The sequence below is a fragment of the Sciurus vulgaris genome, assembly GCF_902686455.1.
Source record: "Sciurus vulgaris genome assembly, chromosome: 18".
Taxonomy (NCBI): Eukaryota; Metazoa; Chordata; class Mammalia; order Rodentia; family Sciuridae; genus Sciurus; species Sciurus vulgaris.
The window spans coordinates 9,432,524-9,460,087 of NC_136479.1; the positions used below are offsets into that span (position 1 = coordinate 9,432,524).

The 27,564-nt window shown below is 47.1% G+C and overlaps 1 protein-coding gene across 5 annotated transcripts in view; it reads left to right on the forward strand.

Moving 5' to 3' along the window:
• The first annotated feature begins 1,306 nt into the window (after positions 1–1,306).
• Positions 1,307–27,564, forward strand: part of SNX29 (sorting nexin 29) — a 389,392-nt gene continuing 363,134 nt past the window's right edge. For 4 of the 5 annotated variants that reach the window (XM_079121408.1, XM_079121409.1, XM_079121411.1 and 1 more), the window contains exons 1-3: positions 1,307–1,427; positions 17,948–18,009; positions 19,184–19,236. In XM_079121408.1, coding sequence (XP_078977534.1) covers positions 1,421–1,427; positions 17,948–18,009; positions 19,184–19,236 — 122 coding nt within the window. In that variant the 5' untranslated portion in view covers positions 1,307–1,420. Of the gene's footprint in view, positions 1,428–17,947; positions 18,010–19,183; positions 19,237–27,564 lie in introns of those variants that run through there. The other variant, XM_079121413.1, reaches the window with a different exon arrangement.

The following is a 27,564-nucleotide window of genomic DNA, read 5'->3' on the forward strand; positions in this document are numbered from 1 at the left end:
TTTGGTAGTGTTAGGGATTGAACCCAGGGCCTCCGTTGTGCCAGGCAAGTGCTGTACCACTGAGCCACAGCTCCAGTCTCTGAACTTTTTTCTTATCACCACTTTTTTTCCTATTATAAACAATGCTGCAGAGTATCCTTCCCCAAAGAGTTCTGGGCCATTGCTGAGTTGTTTCCTTAGAGGTAAATTCCTGGTATGTGTATGTGTGGGTTGGGAATATATGTTTACAGGCAAAGTAGCAGAAGACTGTGGGGACTCTGGAGCTACAGAAAAATGGGCTGGAATTGTGGCTCCATTTCCTAGGTGTGCTTGGTTGTAGTGTTTTCAACTACAGATCAAAACTTACTACTGGATCAATGGAGAAAGTCTCTGTCAGCATTAAAAAAAGAAAGAAAATGAGAAGATAATACATTACCTACAGAATTGTTAAACATCTCAAACGTTCGTGTGTGTGTGCTGGGTTATGATGTAAAATACTTTTTTTCATTTTCCACTCTGGATATGAACAAAACAAACTGGAGGGATCCTTCTTCAACCTCTCTGGATACCCTTCCCCATTTGTAAAATGGGACAACGACCTTGCTTCCTTTGGGAATGTGCAGCACTTGGCTTTATACTGCATCTGTCCACCTTCTCCTTTGCAACCGCCAACACCGGGTCCCAGGCACTATTACCTCTGGCCGGGAAAAGCCAGTAGCCCCTTAACCAGCTACCTTTCTCCCCTTCCCCATTACAATTAATTCTCCTTCCAGAAGAGCAAGGTCTTAAGACCAACGCAGATTGCGTCACTCCGTTTAATTTCTTACAAGGACCTCCCTTCCCTCGCCGCCTAGAGGTGGGCGGGCAAGCTCGGGGCACCCAGCGCCGCAGGGGCTCCCGCGTCCTCGAGGACCGCCCCCGCCCCGCACTCACCGCTCCTTCCTCCTGGAATCCCCCTCCCGGGGGCTCCCAGGTCCGGCTCCCTCTCGCTCTGCAGGTCTGGGCCCCGAAGTCGCCTCCTTAGCGAGGCCCTCCGGGAGTGCCCTCTGCCCGTGCCCACGCTAGTCCACGGCTGTGTCTCCTCGGGTTCTCGCCCAGGTCGGGAGCCCTGTTTTCCCCTTACTCATGGCCTTGCTCACTGCGGCAGCACTGAGGTGTGGCGGAAAGCGCCCCTCACCCGACCCCGGCTCACCGGCAGCGGCCACCACCTCCGGGCGGTCCCCGTCCCAGCCCCAGCCCCAGCCCCAGCCCCGCCAGCGCGCCGCCGCCCGCGTCCGTGTTTACCTTCCGGGCCGGGGGCGGGGCCTCGGCGGCGACGAGCTCTACTTCCGGGGCGGGGCGGCGGGCGGGGCGCGCGCTGTCTCTCGGCCCCTGTGGAGCGCGGCGGCGGCAGACGCGGCGGCGGCGGCGCGGCGCAGGCACCCGCCGGGGGAGCGGCATCATGAGCGGTGAGTGGCGGCCCCGCCGCTGTCACCCGCCCCGGCCGCCCCGGCTCCCGCCGCTGCAGCTGCACTCTCCGGCCCCGAGTCCCCCCGCCCCGGTCGCCCGCAGACCCCGGCCCGTCTCCCTGGCTCCCGATCCCGCCACTGGTCCGCCGGGGTCCCGGCCCCTGGCCCCCTGCAGGTCTCCGACCGCCCGAGGCCGGGCACTCCGCGTCCCCTGACTCCTGTCCCCGGGCACGGCCTGCCCCCAGACCCTCCCCGTCCCCCAGCCCCGCGCCCCGGTACCAGACCCCCAGCTCGGAGCCTTCGGGTGGGCAGTGCCTCCTGCCTGGTAGACCCGCCTGAGTCCCAGTCCCGGCTCCGGCTGCCCGCGCCCTGCCCTGTCATCCCCCGCCCAGGCCCCTCGTCGCCTGGCACCCCGGCTCCCCCCGGCAGAGAGCGCCTCCGGGCATCCTTGGGCGGCTGACCCCGGGACCTGCTGTCAGCAGACCCGGACCGGCAGCTCCGGGTCCCCGGGGCTCTCTCGGCTCTCCAGCCCCTTTGTCTCCCGCCTCTCTCTTATTCCCTCTACCCCTGACCCCCAGCGCTCTTCCAGCCACCAGTTGTTCCTACTTACTCGCTCCGTTTCCCTCCCCGGTCCTAGGTTTTACATTGGGGTTATTCCTCCCTACTCCAGCCCCTTCCATTTCTCCTCTCAGCTCATCATTTGAGGTCTCTCTTGCCCTGTCCTGCAACACCTTCCCTTCTTGCCCAGTGCTGAGCCCATCTGGCGACTGTTGCTTTGGCCCAGCCCCTCCCAGCGCCACCAGAGAAGTGGTGGGTGGGTTTGGTGGGGAGACTGGAAGTTAGACGGAGGTAGGTGGGTGTAGACCGCTGGTCCTGTTTCTGAAGTTTAGTGCCTTGACTCTGTGTTCTCCCTCCTGTCCTCCCTCTGAAGAGTCCTATTGGTGTTTTGGTGCTAAGTCATTCTTGTGTTGTGTGTGGAGATGGGAGTGACTCAGGGAAGCCTCTCAGCTGGTCCCTGACTGTTTTTCTGGCCACTCTGGGATCTGGATTCACTTAGGAGGACCCGCCTACCGGCATACCGCCTGTTTTTCTCTCGCTATTCGGTTGTTTTCAACAATCCCCACATCCAGTGCCCTTGGCTCTAGCCTTCCATCCAGGCATTTCTGGAGGTATTGGAGGGTGGGGGTAAAGCAAAGGTGATAATTTTCTTTTCATGTTTAACTTTTATCTCTGTGGATCTTAAAGATAAATTATGTGCCTTTTGTGTTTGCTATTTAAGAGCAAGATTTATGAAATTGATGCACCTAATGAATGGCCTGGTGACGGGGGTGTCTGGGAGATAGTCCCCCTTCCATTGCCAAAGCAAATGATTGGCTCTAATGAAGGTTTCTGATCCTCAGACATTAGTGATACCTCTGCAAAGATGTCATGAGCTGGCTTTCACTCCGAGGTGATGTCTCTGGGTATAAGTACAGGTTCTGGAGCCAGACATTTGAGGTTGACTCTGCTACTTAAAGGTGTGTGATTTAGGATAAGTTACTTGACCATTCTGAAAGTCCCTGCTAAATGAGGATACATAATAGCACCCGTCTCCTAGGCTTGCTGTGGCCACTAGATAACATTGGTCAGGTAAACTGATTGGTACTGTGCCTCTCACATGGTCCACTGACAGGAGCTTAGAGCTGTCATTGCTGTAAAGACTCCATGTGGGGTGGAGTGAGGGCAAGGCTGTTTCTTGGAACTTGGGCTAGGACTAGGCAATCTCTCAAAATCTTTGTGGCCTCATGCATGCTAAACATGCGCTCTGCCACTGAGCTGCACCCTCAGCCCCAACATTTTCCTTTTTAAAATTTCTTTTCTTTGCAGTACTTGGGATTGAACCCACTGAGTTTCATCTCCAACCATTTTGATTTTGAGACAAGGTCTCACCAAGTTCCCCAGGCTGACTTGTTCTTGGATCCTTGTGCCTCAACCTCCCTAGTTGCTGGATTACAGATGTACACTACTGTACCTGTCTAATCTTTTCCCTTTAACATGGCTAGGGGGTCCTTGCCATAAACTCAGAGTTCTGGACCATTCTCTCTTTTGCCTTTATCAGAGGAGGAAATGAAGTTGAGAAGCCAAAGGAAATTGATCAGTTTCTCTTTCAAGGAGCCACTTAGTATCAAAACTCTTTTAAAACTTCCATTTTTTAATTTAATGAAAAAATCATTAGGTCTAAAGACAAATTATAAAAGGAGACCAAAACATAGAGATAAAAAAAGGATGAAAGCCTTCTTTTGGAAAGGTTGCAATTGAGGTGGAGAAAGTGGTTGTTGAGGGTGGAGGGGGAAGTCCAAGGGTATTTTTAATTGTTTCTTGAGAATGCATTTTAAAGTGAGTTTCCTCACCTGTGAGATTGATAATTGACACTCAATAAAGTAAGTGGTAGAGAAATAATTCCTCTCTTTCCTTTGTAACCCTCCTCCCCTTTTATTGGGAATTGAACCCAGGGGCATTTAATCACTGAGCCACATCCTCAGCCCTTTTTGTATTTGATTTAGAGACAGGTTCTCAGTGAGAACCTCCCCCGTTTTTAAATAGAGGATTTAAAATATACTGAAAATGGAAAGAGTAGTATAGTGAACCGTCACACGGATTTGACAGCCTGTGATAATTTCATCTATCTCTCTGCCCACTTTCCCTCTTCCCAGGTTATTCTGCAGCAAGTCTCAGATGGTATATCCTTTTATCTGAACATATTTTAATGTATCTCTCTAAAATACAGGAACTCCTTTGTAAAGACACAACTTATTTTTGTTACCATACCTATGAAAAACAAGTAATTCCTTAATAGTATCAAATATATACTCAAATTTCCATGATTGTGTTATGATTTTATTTTATAGTATACTTTTAAAACTCAGCATCTAACTTTACATAGTAAAGTTGGTTTGTCTTTTAAATCATTTAGGTCTCTTTAAAAGAGACTGTTTTTAGTGTAATTTCTTATAAATTTTTTAGAGTATTCACAGAATTGTGCAGACATCAATTGTATAATGTTTCTGTCACCCCAGAAAGAAGCTCTGTATTTATTAGCGGTCACTCCTCACACCCACTCCAGCCCCTGCTGCTTGTTTACTTTCTGTCTCTATGCATTTGCCTGTTGTGGATATTTCGTATAAATGAAATCTTGCAAAATGTGACCTTCATGTTTGGTTTTTTTCACTAACTGTAATGTTCTTGAGATTCAATCATGTTATAGTCTGTATTTCATTCCTTTTTTTGGCCAAATAATGTTCCATCATGTGACCATTTCATGTTTGGTTTCTGCCTTCATGGGTGGATGGACATTTGGCCTGTTCCCACTTTTTGGCTATTAAGAATAATGCCGCTGTGACATTTCACACGCAGGCTGTTGTGTGGGCAGTTTTTCATTTCTCTTGGTTCTTAGAGCTGAGTGGAGTCTCGGGGTCGTATGGTGATTTGGTTTAACCATTTGAGGAGCTGGGTCACACTTTCCACTGGGCTGCAGCATTTTATATTCCCAGCAGGATGGAAGGGTTGTTTCTCCACATTCTTCCCAACAGTCTTGGATAATTGACATTCTAAGGGGTGTGAAGTGCCATCATCTCTGTGGTTTTGATTTGCATTTCCCTAATGACTAGAGTGACACCAAGCATCACTTTATGTGCCTGTTGGCCAACTGTATTGTATACTTTGGAGAAATGTCTATTCAGATGCTTTGTCCAGGTTTAAAGTTGGGTTTGTCTTCTTATTGTTGAGCTGTGAGAATTCTATGTAATTGCTGGATACAAGCCCCTTATCAGTGTATTTGCAAAATTTGTTCTTGTTTTAGTTGAAGGAAACCAAGTCATTTTTCCTGTGGATTCTTTGCAGGATTTGACTGATTGCCTCTTTTTGGTGTGGCTTAACATGCTTTTCAGTTTCTTTTAGAGCCTACAAATTGGTAATTAGAATCTGCTACATTTTTGAGTTAAAAACGTTTGAGTAGAGTCAGAGGTCAGATGGGTTCAAGGATTAATACATCAAGTGCAAATAACCAGGAAGTGGTATGGCCCTAGATAATGCAGACACGTGATGAATGGTATCGTGAGGCCAGAAACCACCGAGATGACCATTAATAGGGGAGTGGAAAAACTTAATGTGGTATGGTCACATGACAGAAAACGCTCGAGGATGTTAAAAGGAATAGTGTGAATTTAAACCTATCACCTTGGCTACATCTTTTTAAAGTTCTGTAGAAAAAAAGCAGGTATAGAATCATACCTAAAATGTATGCTTTGACACAAAGTAAAGCATGCAGGCAAGACAGCATTGTGAATTCATGTGCATGTGTGTAAGTAAACAAAGTGTCAGAAAGACACCTGCCGGGGGTGTCTCTGGGAGGCAGTGGCCCCAGTTGGTTTGCTTTCCTTGGAGAATTCTGTAGATAGGAATGCTTGATTGCCTGCCTCCTCTGGCTAAGGAATTCTGATTTCCAGTTGATGCTTTTGTTCCTACTGGGAAAGGAGAACTAGTAGGGCCAGAAAGCTGTTGTTCTCAGGCACAGTCTTCTGTTGGACTATGCTGGAAGGTCCTAGGTGCACCTTTCCACCTGTGATTATTCTTCAGGAATTGTTCTGACGTTTGAAAGACACCGAAATCCCGGCTCTAAGGATGGGGCTGTCAGGTCCAGAGAGGTTGAATGATTTGTGGAACAGATAAGCTCTAAGGGCCTGATGGGTCAGAGTTTTGGGCTTAGTGGGTAACTTATGGCTATTTCTTGTCTACTGTTTTTGTACATTTTGGCCACTTTTTTTTTTTTAACCCAGGAACACTCAACCACTGAGCTACATCCCCAACCCTTTTTTGTATTTTATTTACAGACAGGGTCTCACAGAGTTGTTTAATACCTCGCTAATTTGCTGAGGCTGGTTTTGAACTCGTGATCTTCCTGCATTTGGCTGCCTCTTCTCATTTTTCTGAAATGTTGAAGGTCATGTTTTTCTGCTTGGCTTTGACTGGGTTCTCTCCAGCAGCAACTTGTACTTGGAATAAAGAATCAGCTGAGGGCTGGGGAGATAGCTCAGCTGGTAGAGTGCTTGCCTCGCAAGCACAAGGCCCTGAGTTCGATCCCCAGTACCGCAAAAAAAAAAAAAAAAAAAAAAAAAAAAAAAGAATCAGCTGAAACAAGTGAATGGAAAAAGAATTCCTGTGGTTTTCATTCAAAGCAGAAAAGGGATGCTATTAATATATTTTTTCCTCAGGAAGGCATGGGGTCCGCCTGTTATGTAGAATGTGAGAAGTCATGTTGCTGTCTGCATACATTCCGCCACCTCGTCTGCTGGAGGTGCGGAGGACTACATCCCACCAAGGACTGCTGCTGTCATGTGTATGACTGTCTGGTGACTAATAGGAAGTCAGATTCTTTTAAAGTTGGAACTAAAATCCAGGATTTCTTGGACTTCTCGAGATTCTGGCAGTGTGAACGGCCCTTCTAGATAAGCACCTGCGTCCTGCCACCCTCTGTATACACAGGCTGTGCCTGCTCAGTGGGTGCTGGTACCCTGAAGCGGGCAAGAGGTTCTCAGAGCAGGTGAAGATCCACTCCTGTGTGTAAAGCACAGATAAGCATGTGGCACACAGCCAGGTGTACCTTAAATCTGTGGTGTTAAAATTTCATGGAGTGCGTGATTAGGATAAAAATGTCTAAGATGAACCCTAATGGGGAAGATAATGAGAAAAGATTGTGAAACATGATATAGGATGATGTAATTGTATCATCATATAAATATTTGCATTTTGCTATTCCCTCACATTTTAGGATACAGCTTTACATTGCTGTCTGGACTCCATACGGGTCACTTTTATGGATGGCATCCATATGAACTCTTTGCTGGTGGAGACGCCTGCTGGCCTGTCTTCTTTTCTTGCTGTCTTCCTCCCTTCTTTTCTGTCGTAAGTAATGATGCAGGGAACGTTTTGGGCAAGTTATGTCTTTAGGGTGATTTCCCAGGAGTAGCACTGGTTGCCTTTTTTTTTTGTCAAAGCAGTTGTGCTAGTTTAAAATGTTGCCAGTAAGGGTCAGGTCTCCAGTGGCAGCAGAGACTGGCCAGAAGTTCAGGAAACTTACTGGTGGCGGTTTGGTGCATCCTCTATCATTTTGCTAAGGGCTGTCCATTGGTGTCTGTTGGAGCAAGCTAAGTAAACTTACAAAAATGGTTCTGCTGGAGTGCTGCTGTGTGTATTAGCCAGCACTCTTTTCATTTGAATGCGGCAGAAGTTGATTAAACTGATTTCAGCAACATGGGAATATATAGTGTCTTTTTATGAAAAAGTTTAGGGATAACTCTGGCCAGCTTCAGACTCGGCTGGATCCAGGTGCTTAGGGAATCATCAGGGCTATCTGTCCAGCTTTCAACTCTACTTTCCTCTCTTTTGGCTTCATCCACAAGCAGCCTTTCCTCCACAAAGGCAAGAGAGCTTCCAGCGGCTCTTGGACTACATCCTATAACATAACAATATCTGGACAAAGAGTGGGCCTCTTTCCCATGTGCTCCAGGTAAAGTCCTAGGGCTGAATCAGGTGTCTGGTGGCCCACATGGTCATCCTGGAGCCTGTCCCTGTGAGTCTGGTTGGCCGGGTGTGGATCATGAGCATGGTCCAGAGTCTGAGGGTGGAGTCTGTTCTGCTGTGTGCCTCCGTGGAGGAAGAACTAGAGGAATGGACTGTTGTAAATTTGGGTAGAGTGGTCAGGAAGGCCTCACTGGGAAGTAACATCAGAGTAGAGGCCTTGACCCCGTGATTTTGCTCCTGAGCAGCTGGAAGGAGTGAGAATTGACTTTTACTGAGGTGCGAGAGGCTGTGGGGGACCAGGTTTGGGTGAGGACTTTTCCTGGCCATGGCTTCTGCGTGCTGATCCAGGAACCCCTAGAGGTCTGTCCAGTGCTCCTTCTGCCACCCAGAAGCACTCTGTTGGGCCTGGGGCACTGCTTCCTCGGAGGAGGGAACCAGACCCACACCCATCTCATTTTTCTTTGCCTGCGCCTGTGGATGCTGTAATCTGCTCCTTCCTCCCCCAACTTAAAAAAAAAAAAATTAAAGCAAAAAAGCCAAAATTACATTAGAGACAATTATGAGAAAATATAGAATATACCTATAAATATATCTTCCTAGCACATTAAATATTTAGGTATTACATTTCTTTGTTCAAAGATTATGTATGTGTTCTACATGATTGCATTGAGTCTACCTTTGAATAAGTTTTTCTGCTTTATAGCATTTACCCATGTTCCTTCTCTTCACAATTATTTTAAAAGGCAGTAAAACATTTGGTGAAATTAATGTACTGTGGTTAGTTAGCCTTTTTGCCATTGTAGCTAAAGAAGTAAATTCCATTTGTGATGTTCTAGGACAGGAGTGGCCAATGTTTTCTGTGAAGGGCTGGATACTAATTATTTTCTGCCTCGTTGGCCATCCGGATGGCCTCCATCCCAAGCACTGTAGCATGAGAGGAGTCGCACGCAATACAGAAATGAAAGGATGTGACTGTGTTCCAATAAGACTGTATTTAGAAAGACAGGTGACAGCTGGATTTGACCAGTGGGCTGTAGTTTACTGATCCCTCTTCTAGGACGCTGCATTGAAAATCTTTGTCCCCTTGATGCTGTGTTCAGGCAGTCATTGTGTTGTGGAGGGAAAAGCGTTGGTGCAGCCGTCCTGGATATAACTCTATTTAACTTGGGCAAAGTATGGAACTTCTCTGACTCTTCCTCTTCAGAAAATGGAAATCAAAGCAAAAGTGTAGTTCTTTATTCAGTACCTGGAGGACAGAGGGACTGTGAAGTCTCTATTTATTCTTTTTCTCATTTCCCCATTTCTTCCCCTTTAATATTCAAGGTGTTAAAAGGGTATTGTGTGTATATGTGTGTGTGTGTGTATACACAATCCTTTCCATATATATCTATATTATATATATATATATATAATATACACACAGGTATATGTGTATACATATGTATATATATGTGTGTGTATACACACATTCTTTCCATATATAGGTGTGTGTATATATATATATAAAATACACTCAGATATATGTGTACATATGTATATACGTGTGTGTATACACACAATCCATATATGTGTGTATATATATATAATATACACACACAGGTATATGTGTTTATATATATGTATATATACACACACAGCTGAACAGCTGGAAGGAGTGAGAATTGCCTTTTACTGAGGTGGAAAAGCTGTGGGGCAGCAGGTTTGGGTGAGAGGAGCTGTGTATATATATGTATATATATGTGTATATACAGGTATATGTGCATACATGTGTGTGTGTATACACATAATCCTTTCCATATGTATATATATATATACCATATATAATATACACACATGTATGTATGTGTGTGTGTGTGTTTAGCTTCTGGTGTGTGCTGCACATTGTTTTTCAGAACTCACTGTGTCAGTATATCGCTATCAGTGGGTGCACCTGATTTACTGTAGCTTTAGCACACAGGGAGTTTCCTTTTAAATGTGTTTTGGTTAATTTAATAGTTATAAAATGTTGTTGTATGGTGGTTATTAGTAAGTGTATAATTAGCCTTTTTTTAACCATGAGGGAAGGTACACTTTCTCTTCAAAATATTTGCACATTGCCATTGTAGTATTTTTCCTACGGCAGAGATTGGCATGCTGGGCTTGGGCAGGCCGCCTGTGTTGTAAATAAAGTTTTATTGGCACCCAGCCATACCCATTCATTGCCTATTGTCTGCAGATGCTTTCATACTACAATAGCAGAATTGAGTAACTGTAACAGAGCCCCCATGGCTTGCAAAGCCAGAAATATTTACTACTTTGCTCTTTTCAGAAAATGTTTGCCCATCCCTGCTCTAGAGAAAATTGATGGCTCTATTCTTTGCTCATTTGTGAATTGCTGTTGGTTTGATCTTTGATCTTAGACATCATGAGCCCATCTGTCTCAAGGCAGAGCCTGCCTCTTGCCACTGTGTGATGGTGGCCAGCCTGTCCTTTTGTCCTTGCTCAGCAGTGCCACTTTACCCCTCAGTCCTGGGAGGAAGAATAGCCATCCGTTCATCTGTGTATGCCTAATGTTTGAGCAGATGGGCTACTGCCTTGTCCACTGCTGACATGCTTGGGACAGCTGCTGTGACCTGGGTTGGTCTGGTCCTCCCCATTTAAAGCAGTCCCTGGAGAACCGCAGAAGGAAACATCACTCGAGTCTCTGTTCAAGAGCTGCTGAGTGTTCTGTGAGTGGGGGTCCAGTCACTCTCCCTGTCAGCCCCTAATGGGCTCTCGTCCAGGGTGTCATGACTACCCGCAGTCCTTTCTGTAACAGGGAATATGTCAGGGATGTGACTTGGCTGGAGGGCTAGGGAAGCGCAGTGCAGAACAGTTTATTGTGCCCTTGAGGACTCTTGGCAGGAAGGTTTCTCTGAGAAGGTACCATTTGAGCCAGTCACCAGGAGATTCGTTTTCTTTGGTGATGCTTCGCAGAAGGAGCCTTTTAAAGTTGAACTGTCCAAGGGGTTAGTCTGGTCTAGAGGTTGGAAGGCATGAGTTTGGGGATAAAATGTTGGCTTTGTCACCTCTGGTCTCTTTCGGTAAAGGATCCACGTTTCCAAGCCTTAGTTTCCTTGTCTTTCACAGTGGGGCCGCCAGCCCCGACCCTACAGGTAGATGATACACAAGTGTACTGTGTATCAGAATGGCAAGTTGTGTTTGGTTCATGAAGATCTGACTGGAACACAGCTGTAAAAGAGTGTAATTAGGTCCCAATGAGGTGATGTGAAAATCACCAGGAGATGGGGCATTGCCAGTATGGCTGTGGGGTGCTGTTGTCACCTGCCAATGAGCGGCAACTGCCATCGAGAGGGGCACCCGCCCAGCTGCAGCTTCTGCCTTGCCCTGCTGTCTGCACTCCCTGCGCCTCTTTCATTTCCGTCCTCTGCCTGGCATCGGCGGGTCTAGTGTTGGTTGTGGACCTGCCCCTGGCATCTATTGACCGTTCTTTCTGCGCTTCTCCGTCACTTCTGGTCTCTCTCCATTTTAAAAAGATTTGGAATGGTGGTGTGCTTCCCCGGTGGGGGGAATTAAACAATAGCAACAGCATTGTGCCGTCCCTGGGGCCAGCAGTGACGCCTGCAGGTGTAGGTGTGCTTCAGCAGTGGCAGGTGGGTGGTGTGCCTGTCCTCTGCAAAGGTCTCCCCCGGGTGAGAGGGTGAGGGCAGATGGCCGTGTGATTATGGTGTGGCTGCAGCCTGCTGGGGGATCTCTAACGTGGGGCTAAATGTGGGCAGCCGTGGATCTGGAATCAGACTCTATTATTTATTTTCATTTTTAAGCTCCTCTCCTCCTCCTTAGTTCTGGGAGGGCTGTGATCTGTTAGATTCAGCCCAAAGCCTGCTCGTTAGCACCTTGTGTAAGGCTGCTGTCACATGACAGTGGTGGGGGTGGGGAGTCTTGAACGCAACCCTGTGGCACACAAAGCCTAAAATATGGACTGTCTGGCCCCTTATGGGAACTGCTCACCGACCCCATCCTAGGGTTTGCTAAAGGTGCAGGTTTATCCAGGGAACATCAGAAGCACAAATCGTCAGAGACAGCGCACTCCAGACACACAGGCAGGGGTGCAGTTTTGCGGGCATGTTGAATGAATCGCGCGGTATCATATTGTGTGTCCTGTAATCTCAGTAAGTTGTTTATACTGTATTTGCGCTTCCTGATGTTCTGACCACTGTGTAGATCATCAGTGCAGGGTCAAGGAGTTCAGAGCCTAAGGGCCAGCCCGGAACAGCAGGCAGGCCAGGGTGGCCACCCCAGGGCCTGGAGGAATGTGGCTGCAGCTGGAGGGGCTGTGGGAGCAAGGCCTGGTTTTTTATTAATTCGGGGGATAGTATGCCATCCTGGCGTGCCGTGGGAATTGTGTAGTGAGAAGGAGTGATCGATGTGGGAAACGGACAGTTGCTGGGTCATGGTCTTGAGCAGGTGAGAGGAGGTGGGATTCAGAGCACAAATGCAGGTGTAAGTTACTTAGCTTTTGGTAACCTCAGTTTTGCCATCTGTAAAATAGGCTGGTTAAGCTTAGAACTTCTCAGCTGCGGCACTGTGGATGTTTGGGGCTAGATGGTTCTTGGTGGTGGAGACCATCCTGTGCACTGCAGGTGTTCAGCACACCCTAGCCATCTACCCACTAGATGCCAGTAGCACCCTCCCAGCTGTGATAGTCAAAAATATTTCCATACTGATCCAGATGTTAGGGGCTCTTATGTCAGTCGCTCCCCTCTGGGTAATTAGAAATGTGCAAGAGAAGCGAAGGTTTTCTATTGTGTGCTTCAGTTAGGACTGGGTGTTCCCTGGAGTCCTCTCCTTCTATCCTTGGGGGAATCTCCTGCTGTTGTTCCTCTGCCTTGGGATGTTCTCTTGGCAGCATTTGCCTGTTGCCGTCCTCACAAAAGTTGTTCTCTTGTGGGTGGCCTTCATGTAGAGGTGACCATTGTTTTAAAGTGAGCAGCACAGTGGCATTTAGCACATTTTCAGTGCTGTGCAGTGATCACCTTTTCATCAACCAGAGGACGCCCTAACTTCTTCTCTATCCCCCAGGCCCTGGCGACATCTAGCTGTGTGTGTCGCTGGACTTATCAGTCTTACTCTTCCCAGCATGGCTCGAGCTTCGAGCTTTGGGTTCTTCAGTGAGCCTCCCCTCCTCCCCCAGCAGGATGGCACACTGAGTCATGGAGACCAGGGCCCTACCTCCAAATTAGCTCTGGCATTGCCGTGTGATCTTGGGCAGAATTCCTGGCACAGGGTATGCCGCCTTTTTCTTTTCTCTCATTCCTGCCTGTGTATTGCAAGGATTTCACAATGAAGAGTAATGTCTCCACCAGGCAGTGAGAGGCAGCGAAAACACCACTATTTAAATATGTATGTGGCCTTGATCAGGTGGCCTGCCTGCCTCTGGACCGCCAAGGCTGTTGGCAGGGGTGCAGAGGCACGTGGAGAGCACCTGCTTGCAGTTGCTCATTGCCCCTCCCCGCTCCCCAGGGACCCTGTTTCACCTTTTCATCCTGCAGGACACTAAGCCCAGGAGTATGGAGTAGATTGCTTTGCCTGTTCTTTGGAGTTGAAAGGACTGCTTGGAAACAGAAGTCTCGATGCCTCTAGGGATATAAACTGCCCGCAACAAAAACAATGAAATCTGGCATGTATAAAGTCCCTGGTGCACACTAGGCCTGTTCTAGGTGTGCCATGTACGTTCCCTCGCTTCAGGGTCCTAGGAGGTAGCCTCTCCGATGAGGAGCGGAAGCAGACAGGTGAGTAATTTGCCCTAGATCTCATCGCTGGTGGACCCTCTCCTGTTCTTCCACTCTTCCTTCCCAGGAGGCCCGATAGCTTGAGTGGAGACTGCAGGCAGAGGGCCAGAGAGTCGTGGTAAAAATTAATGTAGAACCTTAAAGGATCTAAACGTGAAATTAAACGTTAGATCCTAAGGATTCTACACATCAAAGACAAAGAGAGACAACAGGTGGCACCTCCACCAGGTGACAGGATTTCACCAGTCGTGTGATTCCTGGTTGAGAGAGTGGCAGGATGACCAGAGCTCTGATGGGCTTGTGGAGCCTGGAGGGACGCCCTGAGCTGCCGTTACATTTCCTATTTTCATTTTGGTAGTGATCTAACCGGAAATGGGAAGAGAGCCTCTTCTGGCTCCCTGGTTGGCGGTGTTGGCTGGGGCTGCCCCTAGAGAAGGGAGGGAACAGGAGGGCTGGGGTTTGGTCTCTCTGGTGTCACCGAAAAATGCCTCTAGAACTGGCAGTGGGCTGTGGCTGCAGGTTTGTAATAGGGGTGAGCAGGATTTAGCAGATGGCACAGCCAGGAGCCAGTGGACTTGGAGTTGACTCCCTCCATGACACTTGGGTTAAGGTCACTTCCTCTCTGGGCCTTGGCGCTCTCTGTTGAGCCCCTGTACCTTCTATGTTAAGGGTTGAATAAGCCAGTCATGTACTGACTTACTCATAGTTGGGGCTTAGCAGCTGAGCATGGGCTCCCTGTCTTCTTGGGTGGCTGCAGTGCTTGAAGCTGGAAGATTCTTCTGGGCCTTGGTGTGTGTGTGGGTGCATTCTCTTCCATGTCACTGGGAGAAGGTAAGAAAGAGGACATTGATTTCTCTGCCAGTCTTCACAGGGTCCCTGGGTTTGTAGACTGCAGAGTTAGGAGAGCATGATCTCATGCAGAAACCAGTACCAGGGAAGGAAAGTGATTGTCCCTGTCTTATGACCACAAGCAGCTTGGCCGGGATGAGGACTCATGTCTTATGACTTCCTGCTCAGTGTTCCTCCCACTATTCCTCATAGCCAGGGGCCTCTCTGGGTGCCTTACCATTAATAAGTGGCCTCGAGGTCACCTGGGCACCCTGTGTCCTATGAGACCCTCTTCTCATAGCCTTTCTTCAGGGCTAAGATGGCCACAGGTGTCCTAAGGTCGGGGTTGTCTCATTTGAGTGCTTCTGGCTTGCAGAGAGATCACAGCTAGGGAGGTGAGCCTCTGAACTGAGACCTATATAACCTCAGGTTGCTTTTCTGTAGAATACAGGCTGCCCCCCAAACCCATGATGAAAAGAGATTTTGCAAAGTAAGGCAGAGGAGGCTGCTCACTTGTCACCTACAACAAGCAGGTCAGCAAAGTACTCTAGGAGATATCTAGGATTATTATGCATACCAGGAGGTATATGTGCTAAATTCTTGCTGTTCCAGTATAGATCAGGAACCAACCAACGTCACCTGGAAGCCTGTGAGAAACGCAGAATCTCAGGCCCCACTGTCCACCTTCTAAATCAGAACCTGCCTTTAGCAAGATCCCTGTGAGATGCATATGCATGTTAGTTTGAGAAGCACTGTGTTAAAATATTGTCGGTAGTGAGATGATGGAAATTATTTTCCTTATACTTTCTTTAAATTTGTTTTTATTTCATTTTTTCGCATAAATTCCTTTTATGATGTGAAAAATAGCAAAGCATTTCCAGGGACAAAACTCTGTCAAGTTTCCCATTGGTATTGCCCAAGGACAAGTAGTTGTTGGGTCTAGCGGTGGGGAAAAAGGAAGACAGGCCTGACTTCTGTATTCTGATGTTCCGGAGGGAAGACCAGAAACTGTAGCTCCCACTAAGCAAGGAACAGGGTTTATCTTATTTTATTTTTGGTACCAGGGATTGAACCCAGGGGTGCTTAACCACTAAGCCACATCCCCAGTCCTTTTTATTTTTCATTTTGAGACAGGGTCTCGCTAAGTTGCTGAGGCTGGTTTTGAGCTTGCAAGCCTCATGCCTCAGCCTCCTGAGCTGCTGGGATTACAGGTGTGCGCCACCATGCCTGCCAGGAGCAGGTCTATTGGTAGACAAGTGTCAAGGCAGATGTTGGAGGGTCATGGGCAAGGTAAGGTCTGTACCCATCCTGAATAATGATGGCCCTGGCCATTCTGTTCTGGTGGGAGTGGTGTATACTTTCCTTGTTAAGAACCTCTGGCAGGAAAAGTGAATGTGAACATTTGAGGTGCCAGTTGTTTTCCTGTGTGTGGAGTATCAACTTCCTGGTTTTCTCTCTAGGCCTGGAGTTAGGCCGGAGCCTTGGTGTGGTGGTCCCCACACGAGCTGTGGGGGGCATTCTCGTGTCAGAATCACATCAGTTAGTGTTCAGTTGGAGCAGATCTAGACCTTTATTCTTGTCCACAGCCCCCCGTGCCTGGCCCCTGCCTGCCTGACTGATCTTTCCTTCTCCTTTTTTGTGCTCAAGTCACAGTGGACTTCTTTCTAGTCCTAGAAGACCAGAGCCCTCAGCTGCTTGCTGTGCCTGGAATTTTGTCCTTCTGTTTTTTTTTCCAAGTCTGCTCCTTCTCTTTGTAGAGGGCTCAGCTCATGCCACCTGTGCACCGAGACCCCATGGCTACACTGGCTAAATGACCCTCTTCCTATCTCATTGCGTCGTTTGGTTTTTCTTTATGGCACGGCTCTCTAACATCGCTTCCTGTAGATTGTAGTTCTGTGGGAAAGTGGCATCCTCGGCACTTACGACAGTGCTTGGCACGCAGTAAAAGTTAAACACATTCTGAGTGGATCAGGGCACACAATTGTTTGATGCCTCCGAACTGGTTTCCCTATGCATCGTTTGGTGTCCTGGCTTACAGGGTGGTTTTGAAGGTTAAAGGAGGTGATGCATGCAGAGTGCTCAGCTTGTCCCTTACATGTGGGAGTGTCCAACACATGGTGGCAGTTGTTATCAACTGACTGGCCTTTGCTTGACTGGCAGGGATCAGGGACTATCTCTGAGACAGTGCCCTGCTGCACCTTTCTGGTACAGTCCATGTAGAGTTGCCCATGACAGAAGCAGCTTGATGGCAATTCAGTCCCTGTGGTATGGAGCATCTTTTGAGTTTGAGTATCCTTTGAAAGGCTGGGCTGTGGGTCTGGTGCATCATAACTTGCAGCCTTGTCTCTGTTGATTGGAGTCATTGTGCTTCTGTGGAACTATTTTAGAATAACAGTGGCTGAACTGGTTCTTCTTAAACATAAGTTTGGTGCATGTCATACATTTCATTTGGGAATGCTTTTGGCTGCAAGTAACAGCCAGATGTGTAGTGTCTTGAACAAATGAGGGTTTTTATTTGGTGAGAGTTACATTGTTTCTAGTATTGGTTTAGGAGTGATATCTGGTATGGTGTTTTTCTAATTCTTTTGACCTTTCCCTGAGACACTTGGCTTCATGGTGGCAAAATACTGCTTTGGTCCACCTAGCGTGTTTACGACTAAGGCATATGGATGACCACTAAGGTGTGTGGGTGGAGGAAGCATGATGGCCTGCATTCTGTCCCCTGTACCAAAAGGCGTAACTTCCCCAGAAATCTCCCAGTGCTCCTCGGCTCACTTCTAACTGGCCGGACTTCCTGAGGTCATCTTACTGCTGAAGAGGAATTATTAGGGTTTAGTGTGTGTGGCTGCGGGTGGCGTGGGAAAGGAAGCTGAAGGTGATGATGAGATCAGCCAGCGAGCAGGGCCTGCCCTCCTGGGAATCTCATCCTTTATGTTAGACTGCTGGTTGTCAACTGGGGTCAGTTTTACTCCCTAGAGGACATTGGCAATATCTGGAGACATGTTTGTTGTCACAACCCAGGGGTATATGTGTGCTCATGGCATCTAGTGGGTAGAGGCCAGGGATGCTGATGAAACCTACAGTGTCCAGAGTGCCAAGGTTGGAAAACACTTAGTTAGACCATTAGCCTAATGTTCCCCAAATTTGAGGAACATGTCCCTGTTTTCCTGTGATGCGGAAACAGGCAAATGGCCCAACGTCATTGTGATGATGCAGATTCCTGGTACCTCGTCTTGCTACTGATTTTGTTAAATATCAGCAAAGGACTGATCCTAGTTGGGGACAACCACATACTGTAATGTCAGAAGGCTTCATTAGAAGGCTAATGTCCAGCAGAACTAATTAAACCTCATTGCATTTTAGGATCACAGAACAATGACAAAAGACAATTTCTGCTGGAGAGACTGCTGGATGCAGTGAAACAGGTAAGGAGAATGCACGCCGTTGACTTTTGGGCCGAGCAGGTGTCAGATAATTAAGGTAGAAGTTATTTCTTGCCTTTTGTATGAAAGAGTTACTTTGTGTGTGGGAATGCTGTTTTCCCCAGGAAATGGTAGAGCAGGAAGGTGGTCCAGTTAGGGGTGGAGGAGGTCTTGTGTCTTGAGTTTCGAATCCCTTAGGAGGACCTCGTTCCCCAGTGATGTCCCTTTGGGAGAGCATTGGTGAAAGGAGATGGGCTTGGGCTCAGACATGGCTGGGGTCACAGGCCAGCTTCATCTCTTTGTAGCTATTTGTTCAGGGGCAGTTCATCTGCCCTCTCTGAGCATCCCTCTTCTCCCCAGGATCTGGTCCCCAGCTCTCCATTGGGTTGCCGAGTTGCCCAGGCTGTCCTCAAACTTGAGATCCTTCTGCCTCAGCCTCCCAAGCGTCTGGGATTACAGGCGCCCACCTCTGTGTCTGGCAAATTATATGTACTTTTGATCATGACTTTAGGAATCTTACAAGTCTGTGATCCATAGCAGAGTTTCTGCCCCTTTAAAAGAGAGTAGTGGATAGTAGTGATGGTCATGTATAACATTGTGAATTGAATTTTATAGTTAAAAATGGTTAAAATGGTAATTGATGTTATTTCTATTTTGCCACAATAAGAAAAAGCTAATTTGGTTTTGTTTGTACTCACACTGGATAGATTGTCATTCATTAAAACCGAATGACTGGTTTGAAGGCTGATCCGTGCAATCATAATTTTACAGCCAGTCATAACAACTTGGGGCTCTGTCAAAGAGGAGCCGTCCCACAGGTCTGTGGAAGTCTTAATCACCGCCTGTCGCGCGCTCCTGGTGTGGGTGGTGGGCGGCTGGCTGCCGGGGCAGCTTCCTCGAGGTCTGCAGAGAGCCGTGTTTTCTGCTTCCCCGCCAGCCTGTTTTCCCTTGGGGCTGGCTTCTGCAGAGTGGCTGCTGAGGCTTCCTTTACGTGGCAGAGATGTTCACCTTCTTAACTCTTGTGCTGTCACCAGGGCACAGGAATGCCCAGATGCGGCACCTGGAATTTATGACTCTGTGTCCTACTCCTGACCTTGAGGGTCTGTGTGGGTTGTTTTGTGATGTTTGGAGCGTCCCGGGCCAACAGCTGATCTCAGCAGTTTCTTTTTCCATGCAGTGCCAGATCCGCTTTGGAGGGAGAAAGGAGATCGCCTCGGATTCTGACAGCAGGTAAATGTGTCCCTTCTAAAACTGCTTACTGTCAAGAAAAGGTGGCAAGAGATGGTCAGCTACTTCTGCAGTTGTCTAAAATATTTTCACTTTCCCATAATTTTCCTTTTAGGGATGCTTTTCTTTCTTTCTTTCTTTATTTTTTTTGAGCTACTAGAAATTGAACCCAGGACCTTGCACATGCTAGGCAAGTGCTGTACCTATATATCTCTGGCCCTTTTGATTTGATTTGATTTTTATTGGTATCAGGTATTGAACCAGGCTCTTAACCACTGAGCCACGTCCCCAGCCCTTTTTGTTTTTTATTGTGAGACTTTGAGACAGTCTCACTAAGTTGCTTAGGGTCTCCCAAAGTTGCTGAGACTGGCCTAAACTTTGCAATCCTCCTACCTCAGCCTTCCAAGTAGCTGGGATTACAGGCATGTGCCACCATGCTTAACTCTAGGAGCCTATTTTGAGGGAACTACTTGAAATTCCTCTCTGTGTAAAGTTATTTTTACGATGATTTGTAATTATGAAACCTCAGGAACCTAAATATGTAATAACTGGGAAATGATTAATCAAGTGCAGTGCAGCAATAGGCTGAAATGTTATATAGCCATTAAAAATGATGCTGAAATAGATTTAAAATTTTTTTTTGTAGTTGTAGATGGACAGCATGCCTTTATTTTTATGTGGTGCTGAGGACTGAACCCAATGCCTCACATATGCTAGGCAAGTGCACTGCCACTGAGCTACAGCTCCAGCCTTCATATAGATTTTTAAAAGCAGAATAATGCATATGTACTAACTTAAAAATTATATACTTAGTAAACATGCTTGTGTCATAACAATGAAAAATGTAAGATACCTAATTATATGGTTGCATAGTGGCCCTAGCTATGTTAAACAACAACTCTGGGAAAAAACACACCAAAATATGAATAGAGGCAGTGCTGGGGTATGTATACTGAAAGTCTTTATGTTTTCTAGTATTTTTGATGCTTTTAATTTTGATCATGTATTCCTTTTATGATAAAAGTGTCCCCAAACTTGCCGTTGACATTATGACCCAGGAAAGACCGACATAATTGCATAGGCTTATAACATTGGCTAGACGAATGCACTTTGGCAGAGGTAAGAGACACACAGGCGTCCAGTCCTTGCTGGAATTGTTTTGTGATGTCAGTCAGAACTGATCCATGGAGAGGCTGAGGAACGTTCCAGCTTGGTGTTTATCTCAGCCTGGAAACTGTTCCTGTCCCCCAACCTCTTCTTCCAGCCCACCCAACAGAGTCAGTCATTCTCTTTTCATCCTCCTGTTCTTCTGGGAAAACTTAATGGCCATGAGCACAGCATGCGGGGCCACATTAGCAGAGCAATGGGGATTCTTTAGAACTGGCACAGATTGAAAATGATACTGCCTCTCCTTCCCTTCTTTGTTTTCCTCCACCACATTTACCACCCAACAAACTACATTATGCTTTTAAATTTTGTCCCTTAGTTGGCTCCTGTCCCTGTAAGACCAGCTCTTGTGTTTACTGATATATGTCCATTGCCCAGAAGCATCTAGAAGTTGCTCAGTAAAGATTGGTTATCCTGATGAGTGTATTACATTGTTTCTTAGCCAGGTGTTCAGATGTCTGTCTAGGCTGTGAACTTCAAGGGCGGAAGTGCTGCTTCCCCATTTTTTTTACTCATCAGCATTTTGCGCAGACATTTTGGGTTTTCCATGTGTTAGGAGGCTCAGTATATGTTAAGCATCAGATTATTAGACAGATGAATGGACTCAGTTCTTCCTGAAGGCCTACTATGGGGCCTGGCCTTGGTAGAACAAAGTTTATCTTTTGGGATCCAGGGTCTATCTGCATCAGAATTCATCTAGGAGGTGTATGAATTAATGATGCAGATTTCACATCCCAGTCTAGATCTACTGAACCAGGGTGTGTGTGTGTGTGTGTGTGTGTGTGTGTGTGTGTGTGTGTGTGTGTTTGGGGAGGACTGACTTGGGAATTTGCATTTTCAGTAAGCTCCCCAGGTGGTCCTAGTGGACACCAAGCTTTCAGTCTAATCGTTCCTGGCCCTGGAATATGGAGGTAGTTAAGGGCTCACACTTCCCTGGCCAGGTTGGTCTGTGTGTGTGCGTGTGTGTGTGTGACTGTACATGGTGTGTGTGTGTGTATCCATGACTTCTTCATCACTTTTCTTCATAATCGTGCCGTCCATGTCCTAAGAAAGGCAGTCGCATTCTGAATGTTAGCTTGATGTGTTCCTATATAATAAGAAAATGCACTGCTATGCTTCTATTATGTAAAATGTTATTTTTATAGTAGAATTTAAAAAGTTAATTTCTTTTACTATCACTCTTGTTCATCTCTAAAAGTAGCACCCTGCTTAATATTAATATACTGTTTTTATTGCTTTTCCTTGTCTGATTTTGATGCTTTAGAACAAACCTCAGGAGGAGCAGTGGTGTTATGATGTTTTAGTTGATGAGAAAACACACTTAGGCAAGATTATAAGACCTATGTTAGACACCTTGGAGGTGTTAGAGTCAGGAGTTGGACCCTGGTCTCTTGGGCTCTGTAGTATATAGTTGGCCCTCTGTGTCTTTTGTTTTCGTTGTTGTTTTTTTTTTTTTTCAGTGCTGGGGATTGAACCCAGGGCCTTGTGCTTGCAAGGCAAGCACTCTACCAACTGAGCCATAACCCCAACCTGGCCCTCTGTGTCTGTGGGTTTCACTCCTGTCGGTTCAACCAACTGCGAAAAATATTTAAAAAGGGCCAGTAGTGTATCTGAGTGGTAAAGTGCTTGCTTAGCATGTACAAGGCTTTGGCTTCTATTTCTCATACTAAGGAAAGCGGGAAGAAAGGGAGGGAGGGAGGGAGGGAGGAAGGAAAGAATTGTACCTGTACTGAACATGTGCAAACTTCTGTTTGGCAATGCAGTATACCACTGTTTCCTAGCATCTCCCTTGTATTAGGGAGTGTAAGCTAATCTAGAGGTGATTTAAAGTACATGGGAGGATGTGCATAGGTTCTGTGAAAATCCTGTGCCATAAGGGACCTGAGCGCCCTTGGACATTGCATCTCCTGGGGCTCCTGGAACCAATCTGCCATGTATTCTTTCTGTTCAATCACATTTAGTGATTCCGTTGGTTTTGAGGCCAGGTTTCCAAAATAGATTTCCCCCTTGCAGAATTTCTTCCCAATTATTAGGCCCTGGTTGTATCTTTGGAGTGTGTTTGGCTGAAGGGCAGCACCAGCTTTCCAGGGAAAGGCTGTTTCATGGTCCCACTCTGTGGGTGGTTTTCACCTGGAGACAGAGGGGCAGTGGCCATCTTGAAACAGCTGTGTTGTGGCATGAAAAGGTGGATGTGTTCTCCCCATACCAAGTATCCTGGCTCCAGAATGCAGCTCCAGTCTAGGGTGCTTCCTGTGGCCCTCTGCTGTTCCCCTGGCCCAGTCACCAGCATCTGTCACAGGATGGCTTCTGGCTTCTCGACTGGCTGCCGTTCATTCTTGTCCTGCCTCTCCTGTGCTTCCTCTGTGTTGGGGGAGCATTCTGGAGAGCGTGTGCTGTCTCGTCTTGTCAGGAAGATCTCCCCACTCGCTTCCCCAGTCCTGCCCTCTGCACCATTTCCCTGTTCTGTGTCGTGGATTGGCAGATGTTCCTGGTAAAGGACTGGATTGGCCCTTGGGCCATGCTTTGCCTACCCATGCTCTTTACCGTCATCTTCCGTTAGACTGTTTCAAATCGTACATTCATATGGTGAACTGATGACCCCTATCCTGTCTGCTCAGCTGGATGACAAGCTGGAATTAAGTCTGTTTCGCTCATACTTACGTCCACAGCACCTGTACATAGTAAGTGCTCAGTAAATATTTATTGGATCATCATTTGTTAGTTACCAAATGCGTATTTGGTGTCAGGCTCTGTGCTGGACAGTGGGGCTTCCCAAACATTTCGGACACATCTCTCTCCCCCTCTGGTGGCTTTCCAATCACTAGAAAGACAGTCCAGTAAGGCAGTGACTACCAATGGGATGCTGAGGGCTGTGTCTAGCGGGTGTTGCTGCTCCCTGGGCGGGCCATCTTGAGGGCGTGTGGATGCTCGTGGCCTGGTTGAATTGCATCCCGTCTCCCTCAGTTGTGCAGCACGCCCCCCTGGGTCTGAAGATGGGGTGCACCTTGTGAGCCGTGAGAATGGAGACTGTGCAGCGTGCCAGCCCCGGAGGAATGTCGGTCTCATCCATGGCAGGATGCTCTGGGAGTCTGGTCTGCTTGGACACACTGGTCCCCAGCTTAGGACGCTTGCCCATCACTCGCTGCCTGTTGATGGCGAGGGAGCCTGCCGAAGGAGTGGAGGGCAGCTGTGAATGTGTGGGCTGCGTCAATGCGTGTGTCTGCTCTCAGAGGAGCAGCTGAAGTGGGGAGCTTTCTTCTTATGTAATGGCGGGCCCTTTTCTGGGTCCCCTGGGGAAGCAGGCTGTCTGGTGTGCGTGTCTTCTGTATCAGTCTTCTCCAGGAGTCTGAGAGGCAGCATCTCCTGGAAAACAGGAGGTGATTGAGAGAGATTCGACTTACAGGCCAAGTGCTGTCTTTGACTGCCACTGAACATTCACTGTCTTACGGAGTTCTGGACAGGTTTGTCAAGTGTTGCTTTGGTTGCAGCTGGAGTCAGCAGGTTGGGAGGACCATCCCCAGGAAGCTCTGAAAGGATAGCCGCTATGGTATGAGTTTGTCATACCCCCTAAAATTCATGTGTTGGAACCTCAGTTCTTCAATGCACGTGTCAGGAGGTGGGCCAAGTGGGAGGTGTCTGGGTGATGGGGACAGACCCCTCATGAATGATTAGTGCCTTTCTCATGGGAATGAGTTAGCTATGAAGGAAGTTCAGTTGGCCTCTGGTATGTGCCTGCGTGCCCTTCCACTTTCTTCCTGTAGTTGAGAAAAATGAGGCCCTTGCCAGCACTGTGCTTTTGAACTTCCCACTCTCTTGAACCATGAGCCAGAACAAACCCCTTTCCTTTATAAATGATCCAGTTTTGGGTGAGTTGTTATAGCAACAGAAAATAAGCTATGGCAGTGGTACACTGGTGTGTCTGTCAGGACTCTTTGATAACAAGTAACAGAATATTTACTGAGGGTATTGTGAGCTTGGAAAACCCATGGCTAGCAAGGTTGGGAGCAGGAAGGAGTCAGGCAGCTTTGGAAGGCCCCTAAGTCAGAAGGAAGAGCTCCAGAAAGTGTTGCCTTGGAGGAGTGGCCCTGTAACTGGAGGAAACACCGGCTGTTTTCTTACTCTTTTCTGTTCAATTGACATTCCAGGGAGGAAGCATCTGACTGGCCAAACTCAGGTCACTCGGCTTCTTCTGGGCCAGCAGCAGCAGCAGGATTTGGCTGAAGGAACTTTCTGGGACCCTGTTGGCTTCTTTTAGTGCAAAGCTGTCTACTTGGGTTCACTGTCCCAACAAGTGTGCAGCCAGGGAGGAAGAAACGAACCTTCAGAACAAATAGGGGCCAGGTGCAATAGTGCAGCCTGTGATCCTGGCTACTCAGGAGGCTGAGTCAGGAGGATCATAAGTTCAAGGCTGGGCTTAGCAGCTTAGACCTGTCTTAAAATAAAAAAAGGGCATTAGTCAGTGGTAAAGCAGTCTGTGTTCAATTTTTAGTACTGAAAACAGAAACAAAAACATGGGTGCTTTTATAAAGGTGGAGTGGTGGCCAAGCCCAGCAGCTGTTCGAGGGTCCAGCAGTTGTGGTGGTGACCTTGTAGTGACAGTGCTGTGCAGTGTGAGCATGCTCTTGTTAAGTCACCCGTCTCATTTTGTCCTCACAGCCACTCGGGAGTAGGTGGGCAAAAGGGGACAGTCTTCCTGCTTACGGGCATGGAAGCGTGGGGACTGATCGATCATGCAGCATTGTTTATCATCATCTCCCAAGTGCTGATGGGGGACTTGTCTGTACTGGATTGGGGATCGGAACCCAGACTTCTGGTTCCAGTGTGGTCCTCATTCTCTAGCACCAGGTCCCCTTTGTTCTTATAGCACACACTTTCCTGAAATGAGAGATTTGTGTCACTGCAAGTATTTGACATCATTTTAGATGTTAAATGTCATGGTGTTAAATTCCTTTCAATTCCTTTCCAAGCTCACTGATATCAAGGGGAAAGACTCGGTTTGATATTAAGTTGAACTAAATGAAATTGCAAATATTTGATCATTTTTGACCTACAAAAATGTCAGTTTGTTCAAAATAGTTTAAAATACATGTCTCTTATACTTCTCCTCCCCGCTTCTGAAGTGTGTAGAGGTTTCAGTCTCAGAACTTTTTTCCTGGCCATGTAGAAGCAGAATTTAATTGTTCAATTTCATTGACTTGGAGGCCTCCTGTTTATGTCACGTGATGCTGGTTATAGTAGCAACGTGTTTTTTTAATTTTTAAAAACAGGTATATTTAAGGAAAGGGAGTCAAATTTAAGACATATAATTAAATTATAGTGCAGCTGGGCATGGTGGCACACGCCTGTAATCTCAGTGGCTCAGGAGACTGAGGCAGGAGGATTGTGAGTTCAAAGCCAACCTCAGCAACTTAACGAAGCCCTAAGCAACTCACAGAGACCCTGCCTCTAAATAAAATACAAAAAGGGCTGGGGATGTGGCTCCGTGGTTAAATGGCCCTGGGTTCAGTCCCTAGTACCTCCCCCCCAAATGTACACATCCTCCAATGTGACAAAGTGTCCAAGGTGTTGGTGAAGGCTGGCGGTGGGGGAAGAGCGTGCCAGCAGGACCAGAGTGCTTGCTGGACTTTAGGCCTGCACCATGCCCATTCTTCTAATGCCAGAAATCCTAAGTGTGTGTGTGAGAGAGGGAGGGAGAGGGGGCGGGAGGGGGAGGGGAGGTTTGTTCCTTCGATCTTGTGAGATTGACAGCAAGATGCAGCAGTCCTCACATGGAGTCTAAAACCATCTTTAGGGGAAATGACAGCCAGGACTTGATTTCCCTTCAGGTCTTGTCCCCAGAAACCTCCCCAGGAGGAAGCGGTGGCTGTCTCTGGGCTGTCATGAGTGCTTGCTGTCACTTTCTGTCGGTGTTGCTTTTAGCTGTTTTCCCCTGAGAACAAAGGCTCATTCTTGTGGTTCATTAAAATTATCCCATTTTCTGCCAGACTGGCCTGTGGTGAGGATTTAAAATAGCTTTTGATTATTTTGCCTTCTAGAAATAATGGCCCAAGAACTCAGCAGGCCCTGGAAGTTACCTCAAAGGCTAGATATGTTACTGTTCCACAGAGGCATCTTCTTCCATGTGGACCTACAGAATGTAATCCAGATGTTTCCCTGCAGAATTATAAATAGTAATGAAACAGAGGGGTAGTGAAATGATGTGGGGTTCAAGCCTCAAGAGTTTGAATCTGGGTGTTGCTAGTTCCCGGTCATGTTGTGATTTTGGGCAGGTTTCTGACTTTCTTGTGTCTCAGTTTCCTCATCTGTAAAATGGGGATAGTGCCATTAATATTTATATCATGGAATTGAGAGGTAGCTCATGTGCAGGTCCTAGAACAGCACCTGCCAGCTGGTAAGCTTTCAGTAATCGTTAGCTATTGTATTGTCCTTGTAATTGCATGTGAAGAATCTTCACACTTAGTAGATATCCACTGTACGTGGGTCTGTGCCATGGCAAGTGGCACCGAGTTGGCTTTAGGCCTGCCTGTCAGAATGCTTGAATGCTGCAGATGTTTGTCAGTCTTTCAGGTGAGTGGGGCAGGAGAACCAGAGGGTTTCTTCTTTGAGAGTGTGCCAGGGAGCAGGGTGTATGTGTGAGTGTGTGTTTGATTTTTCTTTACCTATTGAGGAATTAGAAATAGCTTTGGACTTTTCAGGAAGCTAAAAAACAAAACCAGCTGCCCTTTGCTGTTCCCTAATGTTATTCTTAATGCAGTTGAAATTGTCACATGTTCCCCTGGACACTTACGAAACCGAGCAGCTTTTTGGAGGCATTTTTCCTCTTTTCAGCGTCTCTGTGGGTTCATAGGTGACTTTGATCTTTGGTGTGTCATGTGTTTCTTGCTAGCCTCTTTAGTGTGAGGTGTTGACTGGGTGTTATAAATCTTGTTATGCTGGCAAAACTCCCGGGGTTTAATTGGGTTTGACATCCACCCTGAGTACTTTATTTCCACTTAGAGACTCCCTAGTAGATATTCACACATATGCCATCTAGACTTGCTAGGCAAGTGCTCTACCCTGAGCTACATCCCCAGCCCTGTGTTTTTATTTCACTGTATTGATCAAATGAATTGATTTCTTTTTGGAAAACGTTTATTTTTAGCAATTGTGGAATTCTAGGACTTT